Source organism: Meleagris gallopavo, chromosome 1 (assembly GCF_905368555.1).
Source record: "Meleagris gallopavo chromosome 1, MGAL_WU_HG_1.1, whole genome shotgun sequence".
Lineage (NCBI taxonomy): Eukaryota > Metazoa > Chordata > Aves > Galliformes > Phasianidae > Meleagris > Meleagris gallopavo.
The window spans coordinates 133520366-133535767 of record NC_139404.1 but is presented as its reverse complement, the minus strand read 5'-3'; the positions used below and the strand labels follow the sequence as shown (position 1 = coordinate 133535767).

The following is a 15402-nucleotide window of genomic DNA, read 5'->3' as shown; positions in this document are numbered from 1 at the left end:
AACTGAGTCTTCCCAAAGGGAGGATTTGGGATGGAAAGTGTTCTCATGGTCTTTTCTCTGCAGCACCGAGTCACCCATCTTTCAGCAGTAAAGAGGATCTTTTCACATTCAAGAGATTCAGGAGAACGTTTAACACTGTTAAATAGCTATGTTAAGGTACTTAAGTCACAATATTATTAATCCTTCTGGAAAAGGGACAAGTGGTCCATTTGTGGGGAAGAGGTAGCCTTGTACATATTGTTACTTGAGTGAAAAAAGTCGGAACCTTTTCCCTGGTACCTTCACTGCATAGGAGTTGAAGAGGACAAGTTTTGTGCATATTTTGGGTTATGGGTTGCACTGTTTCAGCATAATTCTGTCCTGGAGCCGCAAGCTCACCCAAACCCCACCTATATTAGCTCAGTATGTTGTTGAGTTGAGGCATCTGCACTTCAATAGCTCAAGGCTGAGGTGAGGGAAGCATAGTGCACATCTCTGCTGGAGGAAAGGAGTGTGGAGGGGCTGTGGGGAGGAGCAGGCTTGAATGTGCTCTACAGGCTACATAGAAAATAAGGCACAAGTCTGCAATGCTTTGATAATATCACATTTTATGTACATTCTCATACAGATTTAAATCTTGCAGTAATTGCATATGTCACTGCTTCTAGCCACTTCTGAAATGCTAAACTATAATGCATGTACTATGGAGGCTTTATTAAAATCAGGTGAAATGAATACTACCCAATAAACACCAACTTCATCCAGTTTCTATGGCATTAGGCTGTAGCATGCAGATGTTCCTGCTTTCAGTTTTCTTCCAAGCAAGATGTCACCTTGCAGCAACCCATCCATCACAGATGCCATTCTGCACCTTAGCAGTGCTACAAATATCTGACTGCAGTCTTATCCATTGAATTTGCTGTTGGTTTAACACTGCTTCCTGTCCAGCTTAATGATAGGTATAAGTTCAGGACATCATTGAAAACAGACTGAACGCATTGTCAAATTGCATCCAGTTTGTAGTGTGTTACTTTATGGGTATGCTGTCTTTGTATGGCACAGACAAGTCATCCTCTAATGGAGCTATCTCAAGGGCTTTGAATAGTGACCAAGAACATAGATTTGTTGTTGGATTTTTTTGTTTGTTTTGCTTTGTTTTTTGGGGGGGAAAGGTGCTCCAAGGGAAAATAAATCTTTTGTTTTAATCTGGGAGTCTTTTTTGGCTTGTTTTCTGAGACACTGCAAGACACCGATGAAGACTTTTCCTAGCTTGTGACTTTGTCTTGTGGCGTGTCATATCTTAGCTGATGTCATTCCTCGTTATAAATTATTCACTCTTTGTGTCCCTAATCTAACCTTAGATGAGCATTGAGAATCTTTTTCCCGAATATTTTTGCATTGTTTCTGCAGCTGCCGCATTCATGCTTTTAAACAAAAGACTGCCTAGTGTTCTCATTGTCTTGCATTAGCCCTAGGCAACAAGTTGCCTTGGTGACTTTTTGCAGTTAGCAACACTAGTTCACACTTGGTTGAAAATTGGGTTTGTTAAACGAATATTGATATGTTTACATCCAGTCCTGGACTGTGAACTGCTGCATATTTTTCAGACATGATGAAGTGTGGGAGTCCAGCCATCAAAGCTCATATAATCTAGATTATATACAGTTTGTAATGAAGACCCCTTTGCATGAATTCCTGCTTTCTGTAGTCTACTGGCACATTTTTCTAACCCACCTCTTCAGAGGTGATTTTACCTGAAATTCACATTTATACACTTTCACTTTTTTTCAGCAGCTTTTGTCTTTTTGACTGCGTTAGTCTATTGGCTTTTTTAACTCCCAAATTTGAACGTGGTCTATGTAGGTTTGTACATTGTATTAGCTTAATAAATGAACTACTGAACGCAAAATGATTACCAAGCCCAGGTTAATTTATTGCTAGGAGAAGGAAGAGGCTTGTTTGAGGCTTTACAGTTCACATTACAGACTCAAAACAGTTCTGCATCATTAATATCATTAATATTTAGTCTTTATGTGCATGCATGGAGACAATCATACAAGCAAGACTACCATTACACTGCAATAGTAGCAGTTCACTATGTGACTAAGAGCTTAAATTTAAAATGGCTTCAGAGAGCGTGTTGAATAGAAGAGTGCAGCTCATCTCCAGCTCTGCTTAGAAAAACACACTTCCATGAGCTGAAAGAAACAATTTGACTTAGTAAGACTTGCCTTTATCACTGTTACTTAATCAGCTGTTCTTCAGTGGTTGGTTGAAGAACTGAATGGTGCTTTTCAGCTCAGTATTGTTCAAGTATTCTTATGCAGAGAAATAATATTTCCAATACATAATCTTTAAATTCTTTTCATTTAAATTAAAAACATTCCAGAGCTTGAGCATCTCCTACTTCCTTAAATTACAGACATAAAAGAACAAACTTCTCTCTTCACCCAAATCATATTAAAACACAAATTAAAAACCAAATCACATTAAAGATCTTCAATATTCTCGCACATCGCCCAAATTTGGGTAATATATTTTAAAAAATATGTGATGTTACTGGTCAATATTTTCCAGTCTATGCTCATATTACAGAGTATATTACTGTGATTAATGTATAGATTTTTACATTCCACATTGTGACAGATATGTCATTTTCTAGCTCTAGTACATAATGTGAGTATTATACATCTAAGATGACAAATATTACACAATTTGTTAGGGTTAGGCATTTGGTAATGATTAAATTCCTTAATAAGCAGTTGTTTTTCTGCAAATTTAGGTAATGTTCTATTTCAGTTAGTTTTGTCGTAGTACATCAACTAAACAGATGTAAAAGAACTCTAAAACAGAGTAGTTTTAGAAGTTCAAAGCTTCTTTTTATGTGTGTTCCAAAGAATACCTGAGGCAAATTTGGCCCTGTTTCAAGGAGTAACAAATTTTGCTGTGGCATCTGAAATCCAACAAGCTAATTTGTTTACTCAAGAGTGAAAAAATAGAGTTGATAGAAGTAGCCTAGCATATAGAAAACTATAGTTTCTAAACACTTTATGTGCATTTGTAATGCTTTCAGGTGCTTGTGTTATTAAACACAGACATATTGGTGCATCTAGCTTTAATTCTTTCCTGTAAATAAATTTGTGCTGTGTGTGAAGTGAGTCACATTGTGAGTGTAATAATCAGATGATGCTTATTCAAATTTTTCCACAGTCTCTTAAATTTTGTTAAAGCATTGCTGAACTTTTTGCTGAATGTTTGAGTGATACATTATTTTAGATGCTTTTGTACAGCGTCCATTGTATTCAGGTATATTAAACTGTAGATTATTTTCTTATAATCTAGAGAACATTATTTTTAAATTAGTGAACATTATTTTTAAATTAGTGTACTAACCACAAAGCCTAATTGTACTGTACAAAAGATCCATGTTGGAAGTTGGAAAACTACTGGGTCATTAAAATCACCAAGAACAAATTAAGACACATTTTCTCCTTGAACCCATTAGAACCCATAATCATGGAGTCATAGAGTCATAGAATGGCTCGTGTTGGAATTTATTTCTGTAAACTGCCCATGCAAATAATTTAATTCTGGTTTAAATGTTTTCAGCACAGATTGCAAAATTCCAGGAATTGACTTCTGCCATTCAGACTGAGTCTAAACCATACCCTAAGCATCCTAACATCATGAAAGTCTGCTGAATAGAAAAAAAAAAAAAAAGAAAAGAAAAAAGAAAAAAAAAAGACACACATCCTTCTGAGGATTTATAAATATTAATACATCATATTTTGAAAGCCACCATACTTCATTGGCATCTGCTGTTGTGCTGCTTTAAGAAACTTGCACGTTGACTGTTTCTCTAACGTCATTTTAATATGTAATGAGTAATATATTTTAACGTATTTTACAAAGTAAAGCTCACAGTCCTGTGTGTTTTTTCAACACAGTTGTTAGGACCATTGTAATTCACCTATAAAACATTAGTAAAGCAAACCTTTGAGTGATTACTATAAAACACGTTTCCCCTACACAAGCAGAATTATTTTGCATTTTTCCATCTTACATTTGTAATCCTAAAAGGATTTCTGAAAGATGGAAAATCCAGCAAGGGTATTACCACAGATTAGAAAAGAGAATATTCTATTCAATCAAGAAGTGTCTTCAGCTGCAATTTTGAATGTATGGTTGTACCAGTCATGTTTGCCAAAGCTAAAATTACACAAGATAGCTTGACCTTTTCCTTTCTATGAATTTTTGATTGGATAATTAAGATCTAGATATTAAAACATAATCATCAGACTTGGAAGAAAAGTCATTTTCCAGCCTGCTTGCTGATTCCACGGACATGCCTATCGTGTTATTTTTGAATGCTTCAGTAAACGTTTGAAAATATTTGAGTCTCATTTCCATTCTTAAAGATACTCAGTGCTGAATTGGGCAAGGCTGCGCGAAAACTGATCTAACTTCAGAGCTGTACTTGATCTGATGGGAGAGATTGGATTTAACAAGCTTGGGAAATCCCTTTCCCTCTGAAGTAATCCATGGGTCCCTCCAGACCCCACTGTGATTTCATCACTCAAACTGACAATATTTTACTCTTTATACTCTTTGTACAATAATGGGTTCTTGACCAAGTTAGCTAGGCATGGTAGTAATACTGCTACTAGTAGATTAATTAGATTTATCTAATTAATCTAGATTTTACTGAGATTACTCAGTAAATAAAAGCAATTTTTTTGTGTGTCCCATGAATTCTACTTGGCATTCACCTTTCTAAGGAGTACTTCTCCATTTTGCTGCTTGCACGTTGTAGATAGCTCCTTCAGGTTTTACTTTTTCTTAAGTCGTGCATGTCACAGAATCACAGAATCACAGAATGGCCAGGGTTGGAAGGGACCTCAAGGATCATGAATCTCCAACCCCCCTGCCACATGCAGGGCCACCAGCCTCCCCATTTAATACTAGCCCAGGCTGCCCAGGGCCCCATCAAATCTGGCCTTGTCCTCTGGTCTTCTCTAAATACTTTGTTATTTGCAACTTTCACTCTGATTCCCATACATCCTTATGAGTGAAAAAAGGCCATCTTCTATCAGCTTGGTCCTTGCGCATAAAACTGATTTCTGTCCATAGCCAGGTTAGTCAGAGTGCAGGATTCATATTTCCTAGCTTTAGATGCCTCCACATTATGATTGTGATGGTGTGATTGTCATCCTCAGACACAGCAGAGCAAAAGGTAAATATGGCTGTGCTCCTTTCTACGTGTAAAACTTCTGGCTTATACTGAGAGAGAGGTATAATACAAGTAAAATACAAGTCATCTGTGCTACCATTCCTTTTTTCTCATCGTCATCAGAAGGAACTTCTTCACATGATCCATGTTTAAGTGCTTACTATAGGATGAGTTGACAGGCACTGCATCCTGAGAATGTACTTTCTTCCACTGACAGAAAAGGAATCTGTGATAGCTATTTGAGGTGTGGGGTGCCTGCATCATTGGGCAAATTTGGTCATAGGAATCACACCTTGTTTTCATTTCTTCATCCAGTGTTTCTGAAAAAAGTATTTACATGATTTTCCTCTAAGCTACAAGAGCTTCAGATTTAGAAGAAGGAAGAAGGTACAGATATCAAGAGCCAGACTGTCTGTTCACTTTCTACCTAGTCACTGAAGAGAAAACAACATATATAAGGATCAATTCATCCCATCATAGAACAGACATCTAAAATAAGTCTGATGAATTTTACCACAGATCTTGTCAATGCCTCTTGTCAATGTCTTTAAAGAGGGCTTTAGACCAGTAGACCAGACTGCTTGGAAATGTAAACGTACATCTCTGTGGGATTAATTCTGCACAGACTACAAGGTTATGGGATAGCAATATATAAAAAAAGATTCCGTCTTCCATTAACATCTACTTAGGTGCTGAGTAAGCCAGTTGGTACTGTTCTATATGTAGTAATTGTGCATTGTCTGAAAGCTAACTTAAGGACTGTGCACAGACACCAGTATTTGGGTGTATCATATGGAAATTCTTTGCCTTGCAGACTATCAGAAAATTTGTTTCTCCTTTATGGTGATGATCACGGAGGAGTGATGAGATATGAAACAAACTTGTAGATGATATTGCATTGGGCAGTGATGTGAAAATTACATAGATGAAAGAAGCAAATAGATGTACTCTGAGCAGCACAAGGAAAGGAATTAAAGAAGGGAAACCTGGAAACTAAGGTCAGCGTGTGTGGGAGAAAATTTCAACTGCAGAGGAGAAACCAGGGAAGCAATAACACAAAAGAGATGTGTAAAGATCATTGGGATTACAAATAGAAATGAGATAGGACTTTCAAGGGAAAGCAGGATAACATGAGCAAGTTTAGAGAGCAGAGAAAAACTGAATCCATCCTAGTACTAGTGCAAATGTCCTCATGGTTTAAACTGCTGCTATTGTATTAGAGATGTTTTATGTAAACTTAGATGGCAGTAAGATCTAGAGGTATCCCCATGTGGAGTAGAAGTTATGGGACAGTACTGAACCCATTTGTTTTCTATTTTAATTAGGACTCAATTCATACAAAGAAAGCAGCTCACAAATGCTTTTTTTTTTTCTTTTTTTTTTTCCTCCCCAAGAAAGATCATTTTGGGGGGTGTTTTTTGTGTGTCCTTGGAATCATGTAGATCAAGTGTGTTATCCTGAGTGTCTTGGGTTCTCACTCATCAGCTGTTGGGATGAAAGTGCTGGTTGTACCACAGTTGGTCTCTTTGACTGTGGTGTTAAAGATGCTAAAGAAAAAAAAAAGTCTGGCACTGACCATTGTTTTTTTTTGCTGGATTTGTGCATTTGACAGGTGCATCAGATCTGGAAGTCTCAGGATTACTCACATTTCCACTAGGAAGGATAAACCTCTGTGGCCCAAAGACGAGTGTATGGTAGTCTCTCGTCATTCACAGATTCATAGAATCACAGAACAGTTTGGGTTGGAAGGGACCTCAGAGCCCACCCAGCCCCAGCTCCTGCCTTGGGCAGGGCTGCCCCTACCAGCTCAGGCTGCCCAGGGCCCCATCCAACCTGGCCTTGAGCACCTCCAGGGATGGGGCATTGTCTAACTCATCTTCCAGTTCGTTTACCTTACATTTAAATGCAAAGATGCTGTAAATTAGCTGTTACCACTCAGAAACTAGCCTTCTGAGTCAAAAAATTTGAATTGACTGCCAGAAATTAAAGTTATCTGATTTACCTAATCTGAAACCACAAAGAATGGACTGCATAGAAAAATGGACTGCATAGGAAAAGCAAGGAGCTAAATTAGATAGTCTATATCTTTTAGATTGATTCTGGAGGACACAGATCCACAGGTCACCGAGAACTAAAACTTAACCAATTCTGAGTGCTCCATTAACTAATTTAAAGGAAAGTCAATGATACTGCTTGAAATTTGTCACTGTTAACCATACCATCTTTACTGTTACTAAGGAAATGATAACAGAATCCCAGTTTTTGTTCTTGACAGCTTTTTTATCCCACAAATGACAATTTCCTCTAGTAATTTTAAGGTTAGCTGGGTAGTGTGACAGCGAAATCAAACATTTTCTGTTTAAGGCTTGTATTTTCCATCAGAATCAATTGTCCTCTTACAGTGGTGGTACAGGTTTTGCAGCTTGCTCCAGGCCTGACTCTGGGTGCAGGAGAGAAGAGACTTTATTGTCTGTTTCTGGACGCGGTTCATTATTGCACATCTTGCCACCGTCTGTTCTCTGATTCAGCTGGATAACGGTTACCTTGGAGTGGCAGGTGGGCTCTCCATCAGTTGAGGAAGGAGGTTCACAGTGGAAAAGCAGGCGAAAGCATTTGTAAAACTGAAACAACAAACAAACAATTCTAGATAGAGTTGCTAGGCAGGCTAAATATATAGAGCATCTCTGTACGAGTTTGGAGGCAAGGCAGTGTGGCTTGTGCTTTTTACCCAAATTGAAAGTAGACGTTTTTTCACCTTGAATTTGTGTATCTTGCTGCTTAAGATTAAAGTTCACATAAATTTGTGGACTTTTCCTTTGAAATTGATATGCTTTGCCTTTCTAAGGCCATAGGCTCTGTAGATTTAAAAGCTGTAGAAGAATCTGAGATGTTTTCAGAACCTTTTATTTGTGATAAAAGAAGATTTAATCAAAGAAGTAATTGGTTTTCAGTTACTTCACGCATCAGGGGGGGAAAAATATCATTTTGATAATCTAATGATACACAGCAGGAAGAACATAAGGTTCTTTTCATTAACAAGCCATTGAAATGTTCCCAAACTTCAAACTGAGCTTCAGAAAACGGCTTTGCTTAATTAAAGAAGCAAAATAATTTTTTATGTTAATTCATTTCACTTTTGACAATTATCCAAAACACCTTTGATGCTTTTTGATTCCAAAACTGTTGTAATGAAAAAAACCCCCAGTGACTTCAGTTCTCATTTGTATTTGCAAAATGAGCAGAATTAGTCCAGCTGTCTCCTCTGAGAGCTGACGGCCATGTTCAACAGATGCGGTTACCAGCAGTGCAAAAAGTGTTTCAATAAATTTTCTATATATTTTGATTTTTAAACCTGCATCTTAAAAGAAAAGAAAAAAAAAAAAAAAAGAATCAACAAACTGCTGTCCAAGTCATTTTCAGTTTTCATCATAATCAGTCATTTTCCTTTCATGTATTGTATAAAACGGAAGAAGTTCTCATCAGCTGTTGATGTGCAGTTTAGGCAGTGCTATTGATCAATATATCATATTAGTCCCTTTAAAAATGTGCAAATGCTACATCTAAGTTTCTCTCAGAGCTAATAAAAACCTTCTGGTAGTACGGGTTTACAGTTGTGCCATGGGGAAGCAACGTCTGCCTAAGCACCTGTTTTCCTCTAGATCCTCTACTGGTCTTATTTTTCATCCCAAGCAGGGGATTAGGGAGAGTAACGACAGCATCTTAGGAGTGCACATAAGGTTAAACTAATCTTTGGCTGGCTTTAAACAGGGGCTTTAAACATTTCCTTATGGTCTTTCTATGCAGCTATTGACAATGCAGGTGATCGTCTGCTATTCAGACATGGCAAGAAAGAGTGAGTTAGCATTTTGTAGGTTCCTCCTTGCTGAACAGAAGGTGGAATGAGGTTTTTCCTCTTGAAGACACTGCTCTAAGAGGGACTTCACCCTTCTGAGTCTTTCTCTGTGAAACCCACCAGAAAATTCTGAGAAGCTCTGGGCTTTCACCCACCAATATTGGTTGATGTTTCTTCTGCATGTACTTAGGCTGCTTTCCTGGCAATATCTTCCTGTCTATAGAGAAGCAGGTGAATGCAAAAAGGGGAATTACTTCAATTCCAGGCCAAAAAAGACCAATGTTACAATACGGTGTAGATGTTTCAGTGATTACATTGGTACCCCAATATTGCCAATGATTGGAGGCAACCATTCAAAACTTGCCAAGTGAAGAAATATGGGTGATATTGGATCATTTTTCAATTTTTTTTTCTCATTGCCATTATACACAAAAAAAGGAAAGGGCAAATAGTAAGATTCTCCAGAGCCTTGAAGATAAAAATGTGTATTTGCAAGACAAATATATCTTAAAGCACAGCATTGGCTGGGAAGGGAATAACTGGAAATTTTTTATATCTCTTGTGCGTGACAGGCCAGATTTAGCTGTGTGTTTGGTAGAAATATAAAGAAAAGCTCCTTAAAAACATCAGGCAACTGCTCTGCATGTATGCGTAATCTGAATTGTCCAAGTGAATGCGTATACCTAGTCTGTCTTGGTAAACAATTTCAAGAATTCGTGATATACAATAAAACCATGAAACGTCATCAATTGGCTCAAAATCTTAGTGCACAGCTGCTTTAGATCCTTGATTCTTGTGTGGGATATTTTGTGGACAGGGTGGGGTAAACAGGGAGGTGGGAGAGAGCAGTCTTCTCCCTCAAGGAGGCTGATGCTATGCGGGCGCTTACAGGCCTTTTACTCCATCCTTATGTTCCTGTACTGCTTTGTCAACTCTATAGGGATCATAGTCTGTATGAGTTCACTCTTGTTTTCACTTTTTGCTCCAGGTATCCTCATCATGATGTCCATGTGTAACGAAGTGCACGTGTACGAATACATCCCTTCAGTCCGACAGACCGACTTATGTCACTACCACGAACTCTACTATGATGCAGCTTGTACCTTAGGGGCTTATCACCCGCTGCTCTATGAGAAGCTGTTGGTGCAGAGGATGAACAAAGGTTTGCAGGATGATCTGTATCGGAAGGGGAAGGTCATTTTGCCAGGGTTCAAGTCTGTCAAATGCCCGGAACGAAATGATTTCCCACCCTTGTAGAAGAGAGTCCTTCACAAACAATGTGCAATAAGGTACTACTGTCGTACTATAAACAAGGAGAGAATACTTGAAAAATGTATCTTAGACCAATCCAGTCTTGAGTCTTTAAATTGTAATTAAGTAGCAGGCATGAGAAATACTTCTTTTCTGAGCCTGAGTATTTATTACTGCTTTGCAAATAGTTAAAGAAAACAAAAAGCTTAGCTACAAAAGGTACAGAGGACATACTTAGGCCGAAATATAATGTATTGTTGTGGGTGTGACCGTCAGAATTCGTCAGTGGTCTCTTATGCCACATATGCTAGATTGTAACTTTTTTTAAATGAACTTATTTAACTGTTAACTCTGGCATTGTGTAGCAGCCTGTATCGCTCGTGTACAGAGCTGCCAGTTGAACAATGCAGCATTTCTCATGGCTCCATGGGATTTTCACACTCTCCAAGAATGAAGTAATTGCTACTCTGAGCTAGATATTCATTGATTAGAGGAGTCTTTTAATTCCTATTCATACACTGGTTCACCCACAGGCTTCTAACTGTACAGGAGGCCTTATGGTGGCTATGAAGTCAGTGCAGATGTAGATGGCAAAACACACAGCTAAATCAGTTAAATCACTGGATGTACCCTTGGTGTCACATCCCATTGCTCACACTGAGCAGGGCAGAGGGAAAAGAGAAATTTCTCATTTCTGTAGAAAGCAACAAACATATCGATAGCCTTTTCAGAAAAAAGATTTTCCCTGAGAGGCCTACAAAGAGGGTGTAAGTGAGAGGGAAATTATGCCTTCCTTCACTATGCACAGATAAAAACTATCCATAGAAAGCCAAGGGAGACTGTGTAGGAAACACAAGTTGCACTGCAAGCAAATGTAGAGGGAGCTCACCTTTCTGCAGCAAAGATAGCACTGAGGATTACAGACATCATTTGTGAGGTATTTCACTGTGATCAAAATCAAATTCATTTGCTCACAAGTTACTGCTTTTAAGAAAGTATGGGAGTTGTTTGACAAAAGAAGAGGATATCAGCATTTTTTTACTGGATGTTTGAAAAGCTGTACCCCAGAGAAGCTGTAATGCCTGCAAAAACAAACTGACTGTGGACAGCATGTGGAGATAATTTAATATTTTCCTTCATGACACACAATGAGAACATTCTCTAAAGGCAGTTCTGAAAATCGACACGAATGCTAAGACATCTAAAATATAAAGACTTCAGTTTCAGATTGCCTCCTGAGTGGCAGGAAGATTTTTGCGTGCTGTTTTCCTTTCCATTGATGGTGGTGTTTTGTTTTTTTTTTCACATGAGTGTACCATTTCCCATAGGTCGAATTTAGTAGAAAAGTATGTACAGAAGAACACAGCTGTATCCTCTTCATGTCCATTCAGTGAAAAGGCAGACAGTTCAAAGAGGCACTGAAAAGGGCAACTGAGAGCTTGTGTTAGAAAGTATCTTTTGTGTTTTGTCTTATGCAGCAGTAAGACAGTAAGTGTGCAAATGGTATGAATGACAATTTCCACTTTGAAAGCAATGTAAGCGTCATCACAGAGTCTTTTTTTTTTCTCTCTGCTCTTATGGTCTGATGACTTTTTCTCCTCGAAAGGGAAGAGTATCTCTTACATAGGGCTTAGCTTTCTTTTCCCGTGTAGCTTCTTAATTTGGGCCTTATGGTCCTCTAAGATTCCTCTCGCTGACAGGAAATATGTCCAGATGGTCTAAAAACTATTCTGTGTTTCTACATTCTGTGTGTAACTGTGTCCATTAATCATTTTGGTACATATCAAAAGGAACAGATTTTATTTATATTAGCTTTAGACTCTGGATATATTAGCTACTGATGTATGTGAGCAACTTTTATTCTTAATAACATTGTTATTTAATCTTGTGGAGGATAAATAACCTACTATTCTATTTTTTCATATGTTTGGTAAGGTGCCTGCAAAACATTTGAAGTCTGAGCAAGTGCTACCAAATAGATCTGCCTTTCCAGCATGTTGGGTTAGCTGCCGCATGTGTGTAACGGAAGGGAGATGGTTACCTTTCTAGAACTAGTAACTGTGCTACTTTCTGTAAGGAGGAAATTCTCAAGTTCTGAAAAAAAGCGTACCACTTTGGTCTGCAACCACTAACCTCAAACTCTGATTTCCATTAAGAAAAATACTAACTGCATTGCTCAGCTATCCATAGCAAGATTATGTTGTATTACTTCCTTAGTAATTTGCCCACATAGCTATTGTACAGAACAAGGTGGTTTTTGCAGAGTTCCATGCAGCAAGTGCTATCATACCTACTTAATGCATCATTTAAGTTATGATGTAGAACCAGGTCTGAGATGTCAGAAAACAAGCTGTATATTTTCAGTGTACTGGACTTTGCATATTTAAGGCCTTTCAGCAGATATTTTTTATTTGCTGATATGCTGACACTCTTTAACCTTTGGAGATATTTGTGCAACTGTTTTCAAGAGAATTTGATGTATTCTGATTTCTGTAGCAGTCACTGCTCCACCATAAGTTCAATGTGGATGCTGTGGCACCATCACCTCAGAAGATGCCACAGAGCTGTGCTGCTGGCACTTACTTGCTTGCAAAGGGTGGAAGACCAATTTATGATCCCCATCTTCTTGAAAACTCAAGGATCCTCAGAGTGGCTTTATAGCACTGGTTTCCACTGTGACTTTACATTGGTCTGTCTGGTCAAACAGCTGGTGACTGCTTAAAGAGATTTTTTTCCCCTACTGTCTTTCTTGTCCTTTGTCTTTTGATGCAAGTGCAAATACAACTGATTTACTAACCGAGGGCTCTCCTCCACTTTATGCAAAAGGGGAAGGGGTGGAAATGAAGAGGGAACATGAAGGACCTGTAGAGGTGCTGCTATCACCAGTGCTCACATTCTCTGTGGTTTTGGCAGTGGTGGCTTACGTAGGAACCCACCAAGTATTTCTTACATTTATGGGCATTTTACTGTCCTTAACAAGGGCAAAGATCCAGTCAACTTGAAGCAATGAGTGTGTAGTAACACTGAATCCATGTGTCTTTTAATAACAGTGATGCGTGAGAGTGCTGTTTATAGATACTTACTAAATGTAGACAATGTGAAAGGAAATGCATTTTCTCACCCAGATCACAGGGGTTTTGGAAGTAGATGTAGGCATGGCTTCATAGCTCTCCTGTGTGGCCATTGCACGCTAACAGAGAGGGATGGTACCAAGACAAGGGAGATCTGCACTGACTCGGCTCTTGACACATGCCATCAGCAAAGCAAACACCTCTGTTAGTTGGTGCCTGAGCTCCCTTCAGACTTGGTACAGTGATGCAGGTTTCAAATTTGTGGAGTTTTACTGACAAATAGGAATAAATTGCCTTCAAAAGCCAGAGAGCCCCTTTTCTGTGCCCTGGTACTGTGGACAAATGTTGCACTCAGTTGAAACTAAGCTGAAACACAGCAGCATCTTAAGTAAACGTGCTGAGTTTATTTTGAATTTCATTAAACTCCACTGTGAATTCTTTAGCCTTTCTGACATGTGGTGCTCTATCATTTTATGCATTCAACCTTTGAATGGTTAACTCAAGGTATTCTTCTGTTTATTAAAGAAAAATTAGGACAGTTTTGCCTCATTTTGAGCCAAAATCTTTCTGCTATGGATAAATTACTAATTGTTCCATTCCTTTACCATTCTAAAGATTACCTGGGCATAAACTCACAGTTTAGCTCAGTTTAATTCTTAATTAAACTACTGAATGCTATTTTTTTTTTACCTCACTGTGCAGTTTTATGCTAGTGAAACTCTGGTTAAGTTAGGGAAATTACAATGATAAAATAAATTGTACCTTGAGAGAGAAAGAGCTTGTTTACACACTGTGATCTGCAATCTCTCTGTACAGATAAACAAATTCTGGAGCTTGTTCCTATCAACCTCTTGGCAAAGTCAACAAAACCAAGAGAGTGTTTTACTAAAATGAAGAGTAGTATCTACATACACTAAATGGTTTTGCAGACTGAGCGTACTCATTTTAAAGTTGGATTGAACCAAATAGTTCCAAACAAAGGTAGACCAGTCCAATTCATAGTGATTTTTCATTCCCTTCCTCCTTAGCAGTTCTTAAGGATGGAAAATGCCACTTGAACAGTGACGTAGGTGTACCATGAAAGGAATATCAAACACATAGACTGCAAAAATAAATGGGTCCTCTTTTTCCTGACATGCTTTTTAAAGTTGATGCATATTAAATAAATGAAATTGCTTTTTGAAGTAGGTGATTCAGAAACCTGTAGTTGGAGCACCGGGCTCTTTCCTGGAAGCTATCCTCTCTCTCATACAGAAGGAGGATACCTGATTTAACTATTTGAAATCTAAAGTAGCCCATGTCTGGGCATGCCTGCATTGTTAAATGAGCTTTGATACTGCAAATTTCTTCTCTCTGGCTTAGTGATCAGATTCAGAGTTTTGTTCTTGAAATAAGAGTTGTGTGTAAAAGCCTTACATTTACCCGTATCATCGCATCACTCTTACGCTATGTAGTCATTGAACTATTCAAATATAGACTGTGTACTTTTTTAATAGCTTTGAGAATTATTTTGTATGATGATTTTTTTAAATGAATGTGTACTCTAATAACAAAGCTTAAGATTTTACAGGAGTCACATTTTTAAGCAGTGTTTGTATACATTTTAACACTTTTTATATTTTCTATTATGATTTTGTATATTTTTATGTATGCACAGTGTACAGATTTTTTCCTGTAAATAAAACATTGGTTTTCATTTGTTTAAGAGTGCTTGTCTTTTCATGCTGGCTTGAGTGAATGACACTGAACTGCAGACAGCGAAACAGGGAATGTAACTGTCACTGATCTCAAATTGAAATGGACTGACAGACTGAAAATTTGCTTTCAGTAAACTACAGAAAACAGGGGAACATTCCAGAAGCAGTTTTATTCTTAAATGAATGTGTCTACCCAAGCAGGTAGTTCATTTGGCAGTTCATTTCTTGGGATGTTCAAGCACTCTAAGCATGTCATGCTCTGGTGATTTGATGCTGTACTTGAAATGCTAATAAACTAAGTAAATAGCTGTGCCATCCATT

At 38.0% G+C, this 15402-nt stretch overlaps 2 protein-coding genes across 5 annotated transcripts in view; one reads left to right on the top strand and one right to left on the bottom strand.

Moving 5' to 3' along the window:
- Positions 1 to 15089, top strand: part of ST6GAL2 (ST6 beta-galactoside alpha-2,6-sialyltransferase 2) — a 50312-nt gene extending 35223 nt beyond the window's left edge. For all 4 annotated transcript variants that reach the window (XM_085214741.1, XM_085214731.1, XM_085214749.1 and 1 more), the window contains exon 6: positions 10051 to 15089. In XM_085214741.1, the coding sequence (XP_085070867.1) occupies positions 10051 to 10319 (269 nt within the window). In that variant the 3' untranslated portion in view covers positions 10320 to 15089. The remainder of the gene's footprint in view (positions 1 to 10050) is intronic.
- Positions 7606 to 15402, bottom strand: part of LOC100544946 (pinopsin-like) — a 71945-nt gene continuing 64148 nt past the window's right edge. Inside the window, exon 4 of the mRNA XM_031557657.2 lies at positions 7606 to 7830. Coding sequence (XP_031413517.2) covers positions 7606 to 7830 — 225 coding nt within the window. The remainder of the gene's footprint in view (positions 7831 to 15402) is intronic.